At 57.7% G+C, this 19588-nt stretch overlaps 3 protein-coding genes and 8 pseudogenes across 3 annotated transcripts; 5 read left to right on the forward strand and 6 right to left on the reverse strand.

Annotated features, from left to right (window-relative positions):
- Positions 1-2712: 2712 nt before the first annotated feature.
- Positions 2713-3149, reverse strand: LOC139584974 (scale keratin-like; annotated as a pseudogene).
- Positions 3150-3597: 448 nt separating this feature from the next.
- LOC139584975 (feather keratin 3-like) lies at positions 3598-4620 on the forward strand (annotated as a pseudogene).
- A 1286-nt stretch (positions 4621-5906) lies between these two features.
- Positions 5907-6343, reverse strand: LOC139584976 (scale keratin-like; annotated as a pseudogene).
- A 1055-nt stretch (positions 6344-7398) lies between these two features.
- On the forward strand, positions 7399-7764 carry LOC139585049 (scale keratin-like). Its single transcript, XM_071417448.1, has one exon. It carries the CDS (start codon positions 7399-7401, stop codon positions 7762-7764), a length of 366 nt encoding a protein of 121 aa, XP_071273549.1.
- A 1335-nt stretch (positions 7765-9099) lies between these two features.
- On the reverse strand, positions 9100-9536 carry LOC139584977 (scale keratin-like; annotated as a pseudogene).
- A 1065-nt stretch (positions 9537-10601) lies between these two features.
- LOC139585048 (scale keratin-like) lies at positions 10602-11060 on the forward strand. The gene has a single exon (XM_071417447.1). The coding sequence runs from the start codon at positions 10602-10604 to the stop codon at positions 10965-10967; it is 366 nt and encodes a 121-aa protein (XP_071273548.1). The 3' UTR covers positions 10968-11060.
- A 1364-nt stretch (positions 11061-12424) lies between these two features.
- Positions 12425-12954, reverse strand: LOC139584978 (scale keratin-like; annotated as a pseudogene).
- Positions 12955-14013: 1059 nt separating this feature from the next.
- Positions 14014-14379, forward strand: LOC139585050 (scale keratin-like). Its single transcript, XM_071417450.1, has one exon. It carries the CDS (start codon positions 14014-14016, stop codon positions 14377-14379), a length of 366 nt encoding a protein of 121 aa, XP_071273551.1.
- Positions 14380-15656: 1277 nt separating this feature from the next.
- On the reverse strand, positions 15657-16093 carry LOC139584979 (scale keratin-like; annotated as a pseudogene).
- A 1013-nt stretch (positions 16094-17106) lies between these two features.
- LOC139584980 (scale keratin-like) lies at positions 17107-17543 on the forward strand (annotated as a pseudogene).
- Positions 17544-18772: 1229 nt separating this feature from the next.
- On the reverse strand, positions 18773-19302 carry LOC139584981 (scale keratin-like; annotated as a pseudogene).
- Between the last annotated feature and the right edge of the window lie 286 nt (positions 19303-19588).

Here is a 19588-nt window from a genome sequence, read left to right on the forward strand (position 1 = left end):
GCTTGTCTGCTCCAAGATTTTGTAAGACTCATCTTTGGCTGACATGGACATTTTTCCTTAACAGCCCTTTAAAATTATCTGATAAATTAATTAGAAGCAGAAACCAGCTTATTCCAGAACTACCCAGGAATAAATGTGTTTTCCAGCCCTAATTAAAGAGACGTTGTTGGTCAGAGATGGATTTGAGGGGTCATGAATATCTGCTGAGATCATCCAGGGCACTCAGCAATTCCCCAATAATTTTCCATTGAGAGGAAGGCTTGGAATCAATCCCACATAAAAATCCCTTTGTTTAACTAAGAAGGTGTTAGTGGAAAATTAAATTCAGTTTTAAAAGGGTCAATGGTGCTGAATGTTCCCATATCAAGTCCTGTGATTCCAATTTTGAGGAAAAACCAAAGAGACAGTTCAAGGTTGTTCTTTAATGTCCTGGGTGCAATCTCTTATCAAGAGTGTTCTGGCCCTTCTTGAGAAAAACACTTTGTAATGATTTCACAAACATTCATTATCTGCTGTTCAACCCAGCTAATGTTCGGTGTTGTATGACATGAGTGATTTAGACATTTCACTCTTACACAACCCCAGCTGCTTTAATGTGCAGGAAACAAGGTGGTGCCTGCCATTACTTTAATTAAATCATTATTTGTGCCATTGGAAGTCAAGGGTTAATGATTAATGCAGCTCTTCTTTTCCTTCTTTAAAAAAGAATCCTGTCCATATCTGTGGTTGAATCCTCTGTGAGTTTAAGATTCCACCTTTGCTGTATTTCCCTAATTTCAAGCTATATTTTCCATTAAAAAATAAATATTTGTGGTTTTATACCTTTTTTGGGTGATTTTTCAGAGCACAACTTTTAGGTCTTCACCTGCATCCAGTGCATTTTACGGACCCTTCTTGTAATTCCTGAGAAATCTCCCAGAAATCTGCTCTGAATTCCTATGCTGAAAATTGGTCATTGTGGTCCAAATATTGGTTTCACGCAAATATTTTCATTTCCTCTGCAGGTGAAAAAGGATTTGGGTTTAGGTTTGTGTTTTGTTTGTTGCCCCAACAAGTTCCCCTGTATTTTCTGCAGGGGAAGGAAAAAAATTATTCTCCAAGCACAGAAAGGGATTGAGTTGGTTCCCACATCTCCCAGCCTGGGGGGGATTTCCTTGCCTTGATTTATATTTTATGAAAATCTGACAGTCAGAGCAAGTTGTGCCTCATCCCTGGCACAAACTCCCTTCAAATCCAAGCCCTTTTGATGGGCTGCATCAAAACCCCTGTGGGCAGCAGGGGAGGGGAGATTCTGCCCTGCTCAGGTGAGACCTCACCTGCAGAGCTGCCCCAGCCCTGGATCCCAGCCCAGGGAGGAGCTGGAGCTGCTGGAGAGAGACCAGAGGAGGCTCCGGGATGATCTGAGGGATGGAGCAGCTCTGCTGGGAGGAAAGGCTGAGAGAACTGGGATTATTCTGTTGGGAGAAGGGGAAGCTCTGAGGCGACCTCACTGTGGCCTTGCAGGACCTGAAGGAGCTACAAGAAACATGGGGAGGGACAGTTCCCAAGGGATGGGGTGACAGGACAAGGGGGAATGTATTCAGAGGGACAGGGAGGAGGTGTAGATGGGATCTGGGGGATAAATTCTTCCCTGTGAGTGTGGGGAGGCCCTGGCACAGGATATTCCATGGCTGTCCCATCCCTGGCAGTGTCCAAGGTCAGGCTGGACAGGGCTTGCAGCAACCTGGGCTGGTGGAAGCTGTGCCTGCCCATGTTAGGGCGTGGAACGAGATGATTTTAAGATCCCTTCCGACCCCAACCATTCCATGATTCTGTGATTACCTCTCTCCACTTTGTATTAAAAACACCACGATTTCAGCGTTCTCTGGACTGCAAAATTTATTTGGAAGATTCTTGTGAGGAAAAAAAACCCTCTAAGTGCAGACTTTCTGAGGAACAAGGGTTGCGAGAGCACTTGGGAAGCACTGAGCAATGATCTCTGCTCCCTGTTTTGTAGCCCTTGCATGTCCCAGGGCTGATTAACAGCACCCAAAGCAGGGAGGAGCTGCCAGGCACCTCAGCCCTGATCAGATCGTTCGTAGCCGCTGGGTTTGGCCAGGCCGGGCCCTGCCCTGCCATTACTTTCCCTTTTGTGTCATCCAGGGCAGGCTGCTCCTCTCAGAATGGCTCCAGCACTCCCAGGCCCTCTCCAGTGGCCCTCCAGACACTTAAACAACCAGAAATGGTCAAGCTGAATAGCTCTGTTACGAGCAGGTAAGGCCTCAAGTGAGTACTCAGCATATTTTAAAATGACTAAAGATGAAAACGCAAAAATTTGATGCATAAAAGATTTATTGCAGGAACAACTTGAATAAATCACAGAGAGTAAAAAGGAAACCATCGGAAAAGGAGAGGTACAAAGACAATTGGAAAAAAAAGATAAATCTTTTAACGAATTCAGTTGTCAAGAAGCAGAGCTGAATAAATGCAAATATGACATGAGGTTGACAGAGACAATAAAGGTCAAAGATAGGTAAAGAACAATGAAATTGTTATACATAATAAATTCACAGAAGACATCATTAGAGATTAGACCTTCACACGGGAGACAAAGTAAAATACTAAACATAGGAAAAGACAACTTTTAAAGGAAACAGTAATGGCGGAAAAATGGAGATTAACAACTTCTAGATTCTTCCATTGCTGACAGATAAAAAAGAGGCCGGGATGAGTCTAGCAGGGCCCGCAGGTGTCCCAGAGCTTCTTGCTGTAGCGGGGCAGGGCGCAAGGGCTGCAGGCGGGAGCAGCGTAGGCTCTGCCAAAGGTGCAGAGGCCCCCCGAGGCCTGGGTGGCGCCGGCGCCGTAGAGGCCGCCCAGCCCCAGGGAGCCGCCAAAGGCCGGTGCTCCGGAGGAGCCCACCACGGCCTGCTGGGGGAAGGAGCTGAGGATGGGGCCGGGGAAGGTGACCACCACGGGCGGGGGCTGGATGAAGGCAGAGGAGTCGGGGCACTGGCGGGCGCACAGCTCGTTGCAGCTCTCAGCGATGGGCTGGGGCACAGCCACGCTGGTCCTGGGTGGGCACAGCTCCGTGCTGCTCCTTGGTGGGCACAGGTCGTAGCAGGACATCTTGCAGTGGGATGCGAGGGTGCTCTGCAAGAGAGGGCAGCCATGGCAGGAGAGCAGCCCAGGGCAGCGCCCAAGGGGCCACAGGGGCTGGAGCAGGGAGCCGCCAGCAGAAGCGCTGGCACACTTACCCTTGTTCCTGGAGAGGAGAAGGTGGCCAGGGCACTGCTTGCTCCAGTCTGGCCCAGGCAGGGCTTTTATAGCAGCCCCGGCATTGCTCAGCTCCAGCCTGGCCAATCTGCACAGGGGACACTCCCTGATGCTGCTGCTGCTGCTGCTGCTGCTGACACCAGGGCTGTGCGGCCCCTGCCCCTCCCTGAGTCAGCATCCCCCAGGTGCCAGCCCAGCACAGCCCGCTGCCCCAGCCATCTTGTCCTTCCTGCCACATCAGATCCTTGATAGCTAGGATGGCACCCAGCAATGGGCTGCAGGAACACCTGTAATGGTCCAAAGGGGTGGGGCAGGGCTGGATGGACATGTGGCAGGCTGGGCCAGATGGACATGTCTGATCCTCACACTGTGAAGATCATGTAATGTTTTTTTTCCCAGCCTCGTGGAAGCCCTTGGACACTGCAGGTAGGCAGATGTGGTCTGGTTCACTTGGACTGCCTTGTGATGCACAAATGCCTTCCACAGTGAAGGCTCCTGCTACCCCTACCCAAGATGCTCTAACCCTTTACAGAGGTTCCTGGAGCCGATTCCTCGGTGCCATCCGGGCTCTGAAGTGTCTGAGGTGTCAGGAAGGACAAGATGGCTGGGGCAGCAGGATGTGCTGGGCTGGCACCTGGGGGATGCTGACTCAGGGAGGGGCAGGGGCTGCACAGCCCTGGTGTCAGCAGCAGCAGCAGCAGCAGCAGCAGCAGCAGCAGCATCAGGGAGTGTCCCCTGTGCAGATTGGCCAGGCTGGAGCTGAGCAATGCCGGGGCTGCTATAAAAGCCCTGCCTGGGCCAGACTGCACCAAGCAGTGCCCTGGCCACCTTCTCCTGCTCGGGAACAAGGGTAAGTGTGCCAGCGCTTCTGCTGGCGGCTCCCTGCTCCATCCCCGGCCCCTGTGGCGCTGCCCTGGGCTGCTCTCCTGCCATGGCTGCCCTCTCTTGCAGAGCACCCTCGCATCCCACTGCAAGATGTCCTGCTACGACCTGTGCCCACCAAGGAGCAGCACGGAGCTGTGCCCGCCCAGGACCAGCGTGGCTGTGCCCCAGCCCATCGCTGAGAGCTGCAACGAGCTGTGCGCCCGCCAGTGCCCCGACTCCTCTGCCTTCATCCAGCCCCCGCCCGTGGTGGTCACCTTCCCCGGCCCCATCCTCAGCTCCTTCCCCCAGCAGGCCGTGGTGGGCTCCTCCGGAGCACCGGCCTTTGGCGGCTCCCTGGGGCTGGGCGGCCTCTACGGCGCCGGCGCCACCCAGGCCTCGGGGGGCCTCTGCACCTTTGGCAGAGCCTACGCTGCTCCCGCCTGCAGCCCTTGCGCCCTGCCCCGCTACAGCAAGAAGCTCTGGGACACCTGCGGGCCCTGCTAGAGCCACCAGCAACAGCCCCCAAGGCCCTGCTGCCGCCTCGGCCCAGCATGGACACCTTGAGCTCTGCACAAGCTGCCCTGGCCTCCTGCAGCCCGTGACACCCGGCCTGCCTCCGGCCTGCCCACCCTCCCTCTCCCTGCCTCTCCTGCCCTTCTTGCTACAATAAAGTTTTCCTGCATCCAATCCCTGTTTCTTTCCCTCTTTTTTGGGACTTATGATGACTCATGGGAATGGGGAATTCCGGGAGTGGGTGGGGAAATGATGTTCCTGGGCAAACTGAAAATGGAATCTGACAGCAACCGTAAAGTAGAAGAGGGAATGTTTTATAGGCAGTTAAAGTTGAAAAGGAAATGGCTTCAAAGTAGAAGTGGATGGATATGAAGGAGACTAGTGGGAATGTGTCACATAAGCTTAAGAAGAAGGAGAAGAAGAAGGAGAAGGACAAGGACAAGGACAAGGACAAGGACAAGGACAAGGAGCTCTGAGCACTCTGCCTCAAAACATACAAATACGCTCTTGCAGGCCATGACACCAGGGGCCTTTACAGACCTGCTGCCATGCTGGCAAAGAGTAGGACTGTTCCCAGAGCTGGGAGTCATCCAGGGGAAGAGGCTGTCGGAGCTCCAGTGCCTCTGGATCAATCTTGGCTTTGCTAAATGACCATGGCCTGAAATCAGAAAGAAACTTGCCTGTCCCTACACTCTATACATGAAATTTCCCCATCATCAGTTTCGTCTTTCTTTCTCTTTCTTTTTATTTCTTTCTCTTTCTTTCTCTTTCTTTCTCTCTTTCTCTACTTCTTGCTCTTGTTCTTTTTTTATATTACTTTGTCACCTTCGGTCTCATTTTCTCCTCTTTTTTGACCTCCCTCTAGGCCAAACCTTCCAACGGTACTTTGTCTTCTGATTCACTTTCCCATTTGATTTCATTTTCTTCTCTAGGTCACAATCCTCTGTCCTCTTCCAATTTGACTTTCCATCCCCTTCCCCTTCCATTTTCCACAGCCCCGATTATTCCTCAACACCATTTCCCCTCCTACTCTCAGAATTCCCCCTTCGCCAGGGATATCCATGACTCCAGCAAAGGAGGCAAAGAGATAGAGATTGGATGCAGGAAAACTTTATTGTAGCAAGAAGGGCAGGAGAGGCAGGGAGAGGGAGGGTGGGCAGGCCGGAGGCAGGCCGGGTGTCACGGGCTGCAGGAGGCCAGGGCAGCTTGTGCAGAGCTCAAGGTGTCCATGCTGGGCCGAGGCGGCAGCAGGGCCTTGGGGGCTGTTGCTGGTGGCTCTAGCAGGGCCCGCAGGTGTCCCAGAGCTTCTTGCTGTAGCGGGGCAGGGCGCAAGGGCTGCAGGCGGGAGCAGCGTAGGCTCTGCCAAAGGTGCAGAGGCCCCCCGAGGCCTGGGTGGCGCCGGCGCCGTAGAGGCCGCCCAGCCCCAGGGAGCCGCCAAAGGCCGGTGCTCCGGAGGAGCCCACCACGGCCTGCTGGGGGAAGGAGCTGAGGATGGGGCCGGGGAAGGTGACCACCACGGGCGGGGGCTGGATGAAGGCAGAGGAGTCGGGGCACTGGCGGGCGCACAGCTCGTTGCAGCTCTCAGCGATGGGCTGGGGCACAGCCACGCTGGTCCTGGGTGGGCACAGCTCTGTGCTGCTCCTTGGTGGGCACAGGTCGTAGCAGGACATCTTGCAGTGGGATGCGAGGGTGCTCTGCAAGAGAGGGCAGCCATGGCAGGAGAGCAGCCCAGGGCAGCGCCCAAGGGGCCACAGGGGCTGGAGCAGGGAGCCGCCAGCAGAAGCGCTGGCACACTTACCCTTGTTCCTGGAGAGGAGAAGGTGGCCAGGGCACTGCTTGCTCCAGTCTGGCCCAGGCAGGGCTTTTATAGCAGCCCCGGCATTGCTCAGCTCCAGCCTGGCCAATCTGCACAGGGGACACTCCCTGATGCTGCTGCTGCTGCTGCTGCTGCTGCTGACACCAGGGCTGTGCGGCCCCTGCCCCTCCCTGAGTCAGCATCCCCCAGGTGCCAGCCCAGCACATCCCGCTGCCCCAGCCATCTTGTCCTTCCTGCCACGTCAGATCCTTGATAGCAGGGATGGCACCCAGGAGTACATTAGAGGAATACCTGACAGGGGTTGGAGCATGAGGCACAGGAGTGGCAGGAATCTTCACCATGGAGGGCATCGGTGCATCACAGCACAGCCCAGTAGAACCAGTCCCCATCTGCGTCGAGTCAGTGCCCAGGGACTTCCAGGAACAAAGACTGCTCCTGTCAGGCTTGATCTTCATAGGCCAAAGAGCAGAGATGTCCATCTGGCCCAGGCTGATTCCAACGCTGCCCCACCCATTTGGACCATCAAAGTTCTTCCTGGAGCCCATTGCTGGGTGCCATCCCAGCTATCAAGGATCTGACGTGGCAGGAAGGACAAGATGGCCGGGGCAGCGGGATGTGCTGGGCTGGCACCTGGGGGATGCTGACTCAGGGAGGGGCAGGGGCCGCACAGCCCTGGTGTCAGCAGCAGCAGCAGCATCAGGGAGTGTCCCCTGTGCAGATTGGCCAGGCTGGAGCTGAGCAATGCCAGGGCTGCTATAAAAGCCCTGCCTGGGCCAGACTGGAGCAAGCAGTGCCCTGGCCACCTTCTCCTCTCCAGGAACAAGGGTAAGTGTGCCAGCGCTTCTGCTGGCGGCTCCCTGCTCCAGCCCCTGTGGCCTCTGTGGTGCTGCCCTGGGCTGCTCTCCTGCCATGGCTGCCCTCTCTTGCAGAGCACCCTCGCATCCCACTGCAAGATGTCCTGCTACGACCTGTGCCCGCCCAGGACCAGCGTGGCTGTGCCCCAGCCCATCGCTGAGAGCTGCAACGAGCTGTGCGCCCGCCAGTGCCCCGACTCCTCTGCCTTCATCCAGCCCCCGCCCGTGGTGGTCACCTTCCCCGGCCCCATCCTCAGCTCCTTCCCCCAGCAGGCCGTGGTGGGCTCCTCCGGAGCACCGGCCTTTGGCGGCTCCCTGGGGCTGGGCGGCCTCTACGGCGCCGGCGCCACCCAGGCCTCGGGGGGCCTCTGCACCTTTGGCAGAGCCTACGCTGCTCCCGCCTGCAGCCCTTGCGCCCTGCCCCGCTACAGCAAGAAGCTCTGGGACACCTGCGGGCCCTGCTAGAGCCACCAGCAACAGCCCCCAAGGCCCTGCTGCCGCCTCGGCCCAGCATGGACACCTTGAGCTCTGCACAAGCTGCCCTGGCCTCCTGCAGCCCCTGACACCCGGCCTGCCTCCGGCCTGCCCAGCCTCCCTCTCCCTGCCTCTCCTGCCCTTCTTGCTACAATAAAGTTTTCCTGCATCCAATCTCTGTCTCTCTGCCTCCTTTGCTGGAGTCATGGATATCCCTGGCGAAGGGGGAATTCTGAGAGTAGGAGGGGAAATGGTGTTGAGGAATAATCAGGGCTGAGGAAAATGGAAGGGGAAGGGGATGGAAAAGACAAATTGGAAGAGGACAGAGGATTGTGACCTAGAGAAGAAAATGAAATCAAACGGGAATGCGAATCAGAAGATAAAGTACCGTTGGAAGGCTTTGGCCTAGATGGAGGACGTAAAGGCGAAGAAGAAGGAGAAGGAGAAGGAGAAGGAGAAAATGAGACAGAAAGTGACAAAGAAATATAAAAAAGGAACAAGAGCAAGAACTAGAGAAACAGAGAAACAGAGAGAGAACGAGAAAGAAAGAGAAAGAAATAAAAAGAGAAAGAAAGAGAAAGAAAGAAGAAACTGATGATGGGGAAATTTCATGTACAGAGTGTAGGGACGGGAAAGTTTCTTTCTGATTTCAGGCATTGGTCATTTAGCAAAGCCAATATTGATACAGAGGCGCTGGAGCTCCGACAGCCTCTTCCCCTGGATGACTCCCAGCTCTGGGAACAGTCCTACTCTTTGCCAGCATGGCAGCAGGTCTGTAAAGGCCCCTGGTGTCATGGCCTGCAAGAGCGTATTTTTATGTTTTGAGGCAGAGTGCTCAGAGCTCCTTGTCCTTGTCCTTGTCCTTGTCCTTGTCCTTGTCCTTGTCCTTCTCTTTCTTCTTCTCCTTCTACCTAAGCTTATGTGACACATTCCCACTAGTCTCCTTCATATCCATCCACTTCTACTTTGATGCCATTTTCTTTTCAACTTTAACTGCCAATAAAAAATTCCCTCTTCTATTTTACAACTACTGTCCCCTTCCATTTTCCGTTTGCCCATGAACACCATTTCCGCTCCCACTCCCAGAATTCCCCATTCCCAAGAGTCATCATGAGTCCAGAAAAACAGGCAAAGAAACAGGGATTGGATGCAGGAAAACTTTATTGTAGCAAGAAGGGCAGGAGAGGCAGGGAGAGGGAGGGTGGGCAGGCCGGAGGCAGGCCGGGTGTCACGGGCTGCAGGAGGCCAGGGCAGCTTGTGCAGAGCTCAAGGTGTCCATGCTGGGCCGAGGCGGCAGCAGGGCCTTGGGGGCTGTTGCTGGTGGCTCTAGCAGGGCCCGCAGGTGTCCCAGAGCTTCTTGCTGTAGCGGGGCAGGGCGCAAGGGCTGCAGGCGGGAGCAGCGTAGGCTCTGCCAAAGGTGCAGAGGCCCCCCGAGGCCTGGGTGGCGCCGGCGCCGTAGAGGCCGCCCAGCCCCAGGGAGCCGCCAAAGGCCGGTGCTCCGGAGGAGCCCACCACGGCCTGCTGGGGGAAGGAGCTGAGGATGGGGCCGGGGAAGGTGACCACCACAGGCGGGGGCTGGATGAAGGCAGAGGAGTCGGGGCACTGGCGGGCGCACAGCTCGTTGCAGCTCTCAGCGATGGGCTGGGGCACAGCCACGCTGGTCCTGGGTGGGCACAGCTCCGTGCTGCTCCTTGGTGGGCACAGGTCGTAGCAGGACATCTTGCAGTGGGATGCGAGGGTGCTCTGCAAGAGAGGGCAGCCATGGCAGGAGAGCAGCCCAGGGCAGCACCACAGGGGCCGGGGCTGGAGCAGGGAGCCGCCAGCAGAAGCGCTGGCACACTTACCCTTGTTCCTGGAGAGGAGAAGGTGGCCAGGGCACTGCTTGCTCCAGTCTGGCCCAGGCAGGGCTTTTATAGCAGCCCCGGCATTGCTCAGCTCCAGCCTGGCCAATCTGCACAGGGGACACTCCCTGATGCTGCTGCTGCTGCTGCTGCTGCTGCTGACACCAGGGCTGTGCGGCCCCTGCCCCTCCCTGAGTCAGCATCCCCCAGGTGCCAGACCAGCACATCCCGCTGCCCCGGCCATCTTGTCCTTCCTGCCACATCAGTTCCTTGATAGCAGGGATGGCACCCAGCAATGCGTTAGAGGAACACCTGTCAGAGGCTGGAGCATGAGGCACAGGAGTGGCAGGAACCTTCACCATGGAGGGCATCGGTGCATCACAGCAAAGCCCAGCCGAACCAGACCCCATCTGCGTGGAGTCAGTGCCCAGGGGCTTCCAGGAGACTGGGAACAAAGACTGCTCCTGTCTTGATCTTCATAGGCCAAAGAGCAGAGATGTCCATCTGGCCCAGGCTGATTCAAGCCCTGCCCCACCCCTTTGGACCATTACAGGTCTTCCTGGAGCCCATTGCTGGGTGCCATCCCAGCTATCAAGGATCTGATGTGGCAGGAAGGACAAGATGGCTGGGGCAGCGGGATGTGCTGGGCTGGCACCTGGGGGATGCTGACTCAGGGAGGGGCAGGGGCCGCACAGCCCTGGTGTCAGCAGCAGCAGCAGCAGCATCAGGGAGTGTCCCCTGTGCAGATTGGCCAGGCTGGAGCTGAGCAATGCTGGGGCTGCTATAAAAGCCCTGCCTGGGCCAGACTGGAGCAAGCAGTGCCCTGGCCACCTTCTCCTCTCCAGGAACAAGGGTAAGTGTGCCAGCGCTTCTGCTGGCGGCTCCCTGCTCCAGCCCCGGCCCCTGTGGCCCCTTGGACGCTGCCCTGGGCTGCTCTCCTGCCATGGCTGCCCTCTCTTGCAGAGCACCCTCGCATCCCACTGCAAGATGTCCTGCTACGACCTGTGCCCGCCCAGGACCAGCGTGGCTGTGCCCCAGCCCATCGCTGAGAGCTGCAACGAGCTGTGCGCCCGCCAGTGCCCCGACTCCTCTGCCTTCATCCAGCCCCCGCCCGTGGTGGTCACCTTCCCCGGCCCCATCCTCAGCTCCTTCCCCCAGCAGGCCGTGGTGGGCTCCTCCGGAGCACCGGCCTTTGGCGGCTCCCTGGGGCTGGGCGGCCTCTACGGCGCCGGCGCCACCCAGGCCTCGGGGGGCCTCTGCACCTTTGGCAGAGCCTACGCTGCTCCCGCCTGCAGCCCTTGCGCCCTGCCCCGCTACAGCAAGAAGCTCTGGGACACCTGCGGGCCCTGCTAGAGCCACCAGCAACAGCCCCCAAGGCCCTGACGCCGCCTCGGCCCAGCATGGACACCTTGAGCTCTGCACAAGCTGCCCTGGCCTCCTGCAGCCCGTGACACCCGGCCTGCCTCCGGCCTGCCCAGCCTCCCTCTCCCTGCCTCTCCTGCCCTCCTTGCTACAATAAAGTTTTCCTGCATCCAATCTCTGTCTCTTTGCCTCCTTTGCTGGAGTCATGGATATCCCTGGGGAAGGGGGAATTCCAAGAGTGGGAGGGGAAATGGTGTTGGGGATGGTTGGGGCAATGGAAGTTTGAAGGGGAAGGGGAAAGAGATGGAGGACAGGGACCGAGGAGAGTAATTTGGGCAAGAAATGGAATCAAAATGGAGTCCGAATCAAAAGATAGCTAATCTAGTTTGTTTAGGTGAAGGAGGAGAAGGAGGAGAAGGAGAAGGGGAAGGGGAAGGAGAAGTAGGATGAAGAGGAGAAGAAGAAGAAGAAGAAAGCGAAAGAACAAAGAACAAAGAAAGAAGGACAAGAAGAACAAAAAGGCTGAGAAGGAGAAAGGGAATGAGAAGTAGGATGAAGAGAAGAAGAAGAAGAAAGAGGAGAAGGAGGATAAAAAGAGGAAAGAGAATTCAAAGAAAGACAAGATGAAGTAGAAGGAGAAGAAGAAAGAGAAGATGGGAAAGAAGGATTTGGACAAATATTAAGATGACAGACTAAGACGTAGCAGGGGGAGGAGAAGGATTAGAAGACAAGAAAATTTAATGTACAGGGAAGAGTAATGGGGAAGTCTCTCTTTGACTTCAGGCCCAGATCCTTTAGCAGAGCCATGGTGGCTCAGACGGGCTGGAGCTCTGGTAGCCTTTACCCGGGAATGACTCCAAGCTCCATTTGCAACCCCACTCTTGGCCAACACAACTGCACATGGGTAAGAGCTCCTGGTCTCATGGCCAGCAAGTTGGGGGATCTGTCTCTCTTCAGGCAGAATGCTCAGAGTTCCTTGTGCTTGTGCTTGTGCTTGTGCTTTTCCTTGTCCTTGTCCTTCACCTTCTCCTTCACCTTCTCCTCCTCCTTCTCCTTCTTCTCCTTCTCCCTCTATTTCTCATCCTGTGTCTCATTCTCCTTCTCCTAGTTCTCTCTCTTCTAACATCTCTGTTTCCCAAAGTTCTCCTTCATATGCTTCCACTTCCACTCTGATTTCAATTTCATCTCCACTTCAACCTCTGATGACCATTCACATTTTCTGTATAACTTAACCATTCCTCTTAGATTTTCCATTCCCTGTGGCCATCCCAGCATCACCAATTCCCCTCCCGCACTTGAAAAAAGTTCCATTCCAAGGAGTCTTCATGAATTGGCAAAAGGAGGCAAAGAGACAGAGATTGGATGCAGGAAAACTTTATTGTAGCAAGAAGGGCAGGAGAGGCAGGGAGAGGGAGGGTGGGCAGGCCGGAGGCAGGCCGGGTGTCACGGGCTGCAGGAGGCCAGGGCAGCTTGTGCAGAGCTCAAGGTGTCCATGCTGGGCCGAGGCGGCGTCAGGGCCTTGGGGGCTGTTGCTGGTGGCTCTAGCAGGGCCCGCAGGTGTCCCAGAGCTTCTTGCTGTAGCGGGGCAGGGCGCAAGGGCTGCAGGCGGGAGCAGCGTAGGCTCTGCCAAAGGTGCAGAGGCCCCCCGAGGCCTGGGTGGCGCCGGCGCCGTAGAGGCCGCCCAGCCCCAGGGAGCCGCCAAAGGCCGGTGCTCCGGAGGAGCCCACCACGGCCTGCTGGGGGAAGGAGCTGAGGATGGGGCCGGGGAAGGTGACCACCACGGGCGGGGGCTGGATGAAGGCAGAGGAGTCGGGGCACTGGCGGGCGCACAGCTCGTTGCAGCTCTCAGCGATGGGCTGGGGCACAGCCACGCTGGTCCTGGGTGGGCACAGCTCCGTGCTGCTCCTTGGTGGGCACAGGTCGTAGCAGGACATCTTGCAGTGGGATGCGAGGGTGCTCTGCAAGAGAGGGCAGCCATGGCAGGAGAGCAGCCCAGGGCAGCACCCAAGGGGCTGGGGCTGGAGCAGGGAGCCGCCAGCAGAAGCGCTGGCACACTTACCCTTGTTCCTGGAGAGGAGAAGGTGGCCAGGGCACTGCTTGCTCCAGTCTGGCCCAGGCAGGGCTTTTATAGCAGCCCCGGCATTGCTCAGCTCCAGCCTGGCCAATCTGCACAGGGGACACTCCCTGATGCTGCTGCTGCTGCTGCTGCTGCTGCTGACACCAGGGCTGTGCGGCCCCTGCCCCTCCCTGAGTCAGCATCCCCCAGGTGCCAGCCCAGCACATCCCGCTGCCCCAGCCATCTTGTCCTTCCTGCCACGTCAGATCCTTGATAGCTGGGATGGCACCCAGCAATGGGCTCCGGGAAGAACTTTAATGGTCCAAAGGGGTGGGGCAGGGCTTGAATCAGCCTGGGCCAGATGGACATCTCTGCTCTTTGGCCTATGAAGATCAAGACAGGAGCAGTCTTTGTTCCCAGTCTCCTGGAAGCCCCTGGGCACTGACTCCACGCAGATGGGGTCTGGTTCGGCTGGGCTGTGCTGTGATGCACAGATGCCCTCCATGCTGAAGGTTCCTGCCACTCCTGTGCCTCATGCTCCAGCCTCTGACAGGTGTTCCTCTAACGCATTGCTGGGTGCCATCCCTGCTATCAAGGATCTGATGTGGCAGGAAGGACAAGATGGTTGGGGCAGCGGGATGTGCTGGGCTGGCACCTGGGGGATGCTGACTCAGGGAGGGGCAGGGGCCGCACAGCCCTGGTGTCAGCAGCAGCAGCAGCAGCATCAGGGAGTGTCCCCTGTGCAGATTGGCCAGGCTGGAGCTGAGCAATGCCGGGGCTGCTATAAAAGCCCTGCCAGGGCCAGATTGGAACAAGCAGTGCCCTGGCCACCTTCTCCTGCTCGGGAACAAGGGTAAGTGTGCCAGCGCTTCTGCTGGCGGCTCCCTGCTCCAGCCCCTGTGGCCCCTTGGGTGCTGCCCTGGGCTGCTCTCCTGCCATGGCTGCCCTCTCTTGCAGAGCACCCTCGCATCCCACTGCAAGATGTCCTGCTATGACCTGTGCCCACCCAGGACCAGCGTGGCTGTGCCCCAGCCCATCGCTGAGAGCTGCAACGAGCTGTGCGCCCGCCAGTGCCCCGACTCCTCTGCCTTCATCCAGCCCCCGCCCGTGGTGGTCACCTTCCCCGGCCCCATCCTCAGCTCCTTCCCCCAGCAGGCCGTGGTGGGCTCCTCCGGAGCACCGGCCTTTGGCGGCTCCCTGGGGCTGGGCGGCCTCTACGGCGCCGGCGCCACCCAGGCCTCGGGGGGCCTCTGCACCTTTGGCAGAGCTTACGCTGCTCCCGCCTGCAGCCCTTGCGCCCTGCCCCGCTACAGCAAGAAGCTCTGGGACACCTGCGGGCCCTGCTAGAGCCACCAGCAACAGCCCCCAAGGCCCTGACGCCGCCTCGGGCCAGCATGGAAACCTTGAGCTCTGCACAAGCTGCCCTGGCCTCCTGCAGCCCGTGACACCCGGCCTGCCTCCGGCCTGCCCACCCTCCCTCTCCCTGCCTCTCCTGCCCTCCTTGGTACAATAAAGTTTTCCTGCATCCAATCTCTGTTTCTTTCCCTCTTTTTTGGGACTCATGATGACTCATGGGAATGGGGAATTCTGGGAGTGGGAGGGGAAATGGTGTTCATGGGCCAACTGAAAACGGAAGGGGACAGCAACCGTAAAGTAGAAGAGGGAATGTTTTATAGGCAGTTAAAGTTGAAAAGGAAATGGCTTCAAAGTAGAAGTGGATGGATATGAAGGAGACTAGTGGGAATGTGTCACATAAGCTTAAGAAGAAGGAGAAGAAGAAGGAGAAGGACAAAGACAAGGACAAGGACAAGGACAAGGAGCTCTGAATACTCTGCCTCAAAACATACAAATACGCTCTTGCAGGCCATGATACCAGGGGCCTTTACAGACCTGCTGCCATGCTGGCAAAGAGTAGGACTGTTCCCAGAGCTGGGAGTCATCCAGGGGAAGAGGCTGTCAGAGCTCCAGCGCCTCTGGATCAATCTTGGCTTTGCTAAATGACCAATGCCTGAAATCAGAAAGAAACTTTCCCGTCCCTACACTCTATACATGAAATTTCCCCATCATCAGTTTCGTCTTTCTTTCTCTTTCTTTTTATTTCTTTCTCTTTCTTTCTCTTTCTTTCTCTCTTTCTCTACTTCTTGCTCTTGTTCTTTTTTTATATTTCTTTGTCACCTTCGGTCTCATTTTCTCCTCTTTTTTGACCTCCCTCTAGGCCAAACCCTTCCAACGGTACTTTGTCTTCTGATTCGCTTTCCCATTTGATTTCATTTTTTTCTCTAGGTCACAATCCTCTGTCCTCTTCCAATTTGTCTTTTCCATCCCCCTCCCCTTCCATTTTCCACAGCCCCGATTATTCCTCAACACCATTTCCCCTCCCACTCTCAGAATTCCCCCTTCACCAGGGATATCCATGACTCCAGCAAAGGAGGCAAAGAGAAAGGAGTTGGATGCAGGAAAACTTTATTGTAGCAAGAAGGGCAGGAGAGGGAGAGGGAGGCTGGGCAGGCCGGAGGCAGGCCGGGTGTCACAGGCTGCAGGAGGCCAGGGCAGCTTGTGCAGAGCTCAGTTGTCCATGCTGGGCCGAGGTGGCATAAGGGCCTTGGGGGCTGTTGCTGGTGGCTCTAGCAGGGCCCGCAGGTGTCCCAGAGCTTCTTGCTGTAGCGGGGCAGGGCGCAAGGGCTGCAGGCGGGAGCAGCGTAGGCTCTGCCAAAGGTGCAGAGGCCCCCCGAGGCCTGGGTGGCGCCGGCGCCGTAGAGGCCGCCCAGCCCCAGGGAGCCGCCAAAGGCCGGTGCTCCGGAGGAGCCCACCACGGCCTGCTGGGGGAAGGAGCTGAGGATGGGGCCGGGGAAGGTGACCACCACGGGCGGGGGCTGGATGAAGGCAGAGGAGTCGGGGCACTGGCGGGCGCACAGCTCGTTGCAGCTCTCAGCGATGGGCTGGGGCACAGCCACGCTGGTCCTGGGTGGGCACAGCTCTGGGCTGCTCCTGGGTGGGCACAGGTCGTAGCAGGACATCTTGCAGTGGGATGCGAGGGTGCTCTGCAAGAGAGGGCAGCCATGGCAGGAGAGCAGCCCAGGGCAGCACCCAAGGGGCCACAGGGGCTGGAGCAGGGAGCCGCCAGCAGAAGCGCTGGCACACTTACCCTTGTTCCCGAGCAGGAGAAGGTGGCCAGGGCACTGCTTGCTCCAGTCTGGCCCAGGCAGGGCTTTTATAGCAGCCCCGGCGTTGCTCAGCTCCAGCCTGGCCAATCTGCACAGGGGACACTCCCTGATGCTGCTGCTGCTGCTGCTGCTGCTGCTGACACCAGGGCTGTGCGGCCCCTGCCGCTCCCTGAGTCAGCATCCCCCAGGTCGTAGCCCAGCACATCCCGCTGCCCCGGCCATCCTGTCCTTCCTGCCACATCAGATCCTTGATAGCTGGGATGGCACCCAGCAATGGGCTCCAGGAAGACCTGTAATGGTCCAAAGGGGTGCGGCAGGGCTGGAATCAGCCTGGGCCAGATGGACATCTCTGCTCTTTGGCCTATGAAGATCAAGCCTGACAGGAGCAGTCTTTGTTCCCAGTGTCCTGGAAGTCCCTGGGCACTGACTCCACGCAGATGGGGTCTGGTTCGGCTGGGCTTTGCTGTGATGCACCGATGCCCTCCATGGGGAAGACTCCTGAAACTCCTGCCCAAGATTCTCCAGGCCCTTTGAGGTGTTCCTGGAGCCCATTGCTTTGTGCCATCCCACCCATCAAGGATCTGACGTGGCAGGAAGGACAAGATGGCTGGGGCAGCGGGATGTGCTGGGCTGGCACCTGGGGGATGCTGACTCAGGGAGGGGCAGGGGCCGCACAGCCCTGGTGTCAGCAGCAGCAGCAGCAGGGAGTGTCCCCTGTGCAGATTGGCCAGGCTGGAGCTGAGCAATGCCGGGGCTGCTATAAAAGCCCTGCCTGGGCCAGACTGCACCAAGCAGTGCCCTGGCCACCTTCTCCTCTCCAGGAACAAGGGTAAGTGTGCCAGCGCTTCTGCTGGCGGCTCCTTGCTCCATCCCCGGCCCCTTGGGCGCTGCCCTGGGCTGCTCTCCTGCCATGGCTGCCCTCTCTTGCAGAGCACCCTCGCATCCCACTCCAAGATGTCCTGCTACGACCTGTGCCCACCAAGGAGCAGCACGGAGCTGTGCCCACCCAGGACCAGCGTGGCTGTGCCCCAGCCCATCGCTGAGAGCTGCAACGAGCTGTGCGCCCGCCAGTGCCCCGACTCCTCTGCCTTCATCCAGCCCCCGCCCGTGGTGGTCACCTTCCCCGGCCCCATCCTCAGCTCCTTCCCCCAGCAGGCCGTGGTGGGCTCCTCCGGAGCACCGGCCTTTGGCGGCTCCCTGGGGCTGGGCGGCCTCTACGGCGCCGGCGCCACCCAGGCCTCGGGGGGCCTCTGCACCTTTGGCAGAGCCTACGCTGCTCCCGCCTGCAGCCCTTGCGCCCTGCCCCGCTACAGCAAGAAGCTCTGGGACACCTGCGGGCCCTGCTAGAGCCACCAGCAACAGCCCCCAAGGCCCTTATGCCACCTCGGCCCAGCATGGACAACTGAGCTCTGCACAAGCTGCCCTGGCCTCCTGCAGCCTGTGACACCCGGCCTGCCTCCGGCCTGCCCACCCTCCCTCTCCCTGCCTCTCCTGCCCTCCTTGGTACAATAAAGTTTTCCTGCATCCAATCTCTGTCTCTCTGCCTCCTTTGCTGGAGTCATGGATATCCCTGGGGAAGAGGGAATTCTGAGAATGGGAGGGGAAATGGTGTTGGGGAATAATTGGGGCTGTGGAAAATGGAAGGGAATTGGGATGGAGAAGACAAATTTTAAGAGGACAGAGGATTGTGACCTAGAGAAAAAAATGAAATCAAATGGGAAAGTGAATCAGAAGATAAAGTACCGTTGGAAGGGTTTGGGCTAGAGGGAGGACGCAAAGGAGAAGGAGAAGGAGAAAATGAGACAGAAGGTGACAAAGAAATATAAAAAAGGAACAAGAGCAAGAACTAGAGAAACAGAGAAACAGAGAGAGTAAGAAAGAGAAAGAAATAAAAAGAGAAAGAATGAGAAAGAAAGAAGAAACTGATGATGGGGAAATTTCATGTATAGAGCGTAGGGATGGGCAAGTTTCTTTCTGATTTCAGGCCATGCTCGTTTAGCAAAGCCAAAATTGATGCAGATGCGCTGAAGCTCTGACAGCCTCTTCCCCTGGATGACTCCCAGCTCTGGGAACAGTCCTACTCTTTGCCAGCATGGCAGCAGGTCTGGAAAGGCCCCTGGTGTCATGGCCTGCAGGAGTGTATTTGTATGTTTTGAGGCAGAGTGCTCAGAGCTCCTTGTCCTTGTCTGTGTTCTTGTCCTTGTCCTTGTCCATGTCCTTGTCCTTGTCCTTGTCCTTCTCCTTCTCCTGCTCCTTAAACTTATGTGACACATTCCCACTAGTCTCCTTCATATCCATCCACTTCTACTTTGATGCCATTTCCTTTACAACTTTAACTGCCAATAAAAAATTCCCTCTTCTCTTTTACAGTTGCTCTCCCCTTCCATTTTCAGTTTGCCCAGGATCACCATTTCCCCTCCCACTCCCAGAATTCCCCATTCCCAAGAGTCATCATGACTCCAGAAAAAAAGGCAAAGAAACAGGGATTGGATGCAGGAAAACTTTATTGTCGCAAGGAGGGCAGGAGAGGCAGGGAGAGGGAGGGTGGGCAGGCCAGAGGCAGGCCGGGTGTCACGGGCTGCAGGAGGCCAGGGCAGCTTGTGCAGAGCTCAAGGTGTCCATGCTGGGCCGAGGCGGCGTCAGGGCCTTGGGGGCTGTTGCTGGTGGCTCTAGCAGGGCCCGCAGGTGTCCCAGAGCTTCTTGCTGTAGCGGGGCAGGGCGCAAGGGCTGCAGGCGGGAGCAGCGTAGGCTCTGCCAAAGGTGCAGAGGCCCCCCGAGGCCTGGGTGGCGCCGGCGCCGTAGAGGCCGCCCAGCCCCAGGGAGCCGCCAAAGGCCGGTGCTCCGGAGGAGCCCACCACGGCCTGCTGGGGGAAGGAGCTGAGGATGGGGCCGGGGAAGGTGACCACCACGGGCGGGGGCTGGATGAAGGCAGAGGAGTCGGGGCACTGGCGGGCGCACAGCTCGTTGCAGCTCTCAGCGATGGGCTGGGGCACAGCCACGCTGGTCCTGGGTGGGCACAGCTCCGTGCTGCTCCTGGGTGGGCACAGGTCGTAGCAGGACATCTTGGAGTGGGATGCGAGGGTGCTCTGCAAGAGAGGGCAGCCATGGCAGGAGAGCAGCCCAGGGCAGCGCCACAGGGGCCGGGGATGGAGCAGGGAGCCGCCAGCAGAAGCGCTGGCACACTTACCCTTGTTCCTGGAGAGGAGAAGGTGGCCAGGGCACTGCTTGCTCCAGTCTGGCCCAGGCAGGGCTTTTATAGCAGCCCCGGCATTGCTCAGCTCCAGCCTGGCCAATCTGCACAGGGGACACTCCCTGATGCTGCTGCTGCTGCTGCTGCTGCTGCTGACACCAGGGCTGTGCGGCCCCTGCCCCTCCCTGAGTCAGCATCCCCC

The sequence above is a fragment of the Agelaius tricolor genome, unplaced genomic scaffold (assembly GCF_023055355.1).
Source record: "Agelaius tricolor isolate 1412-34295 unplaced genomic scaffold, bAgeTri1.0.p SCAF_69, whole genome shotgun sequence".
Classification (NCBI taxonomy): domain Eukaryota; kingdom Metazoa; phylum Chordata; class Aves; order Passeriformes; family Icteridae; genus Agelaius; species Agelaius tricolor.

Excerpts from the sequence above, each read along its gene's own strand:
- LOC139585050 (XM_071417450.1), top strand. The coding sequence starts at position 14,014 with ATGTCCTGCTATGACCTGTGCCCACCCAGGACCAGCGTGGCTGTGCCC.
- LOC139585048 (XM_071417447.1), top strand. The coding sequence starts at position 10,602 with ATGTCCTGCTACGACCTGTGCCCGCCCAGGACCAGCGTGGCTGTGCCC.
- LOC139585049 (XM_071417448.1), top strand. The coding sequence starts at position 7,399 with ATGTCCTGCTACGACCTGTGCCCGCCCAGGACCAGCGTGGCTGTGCCC.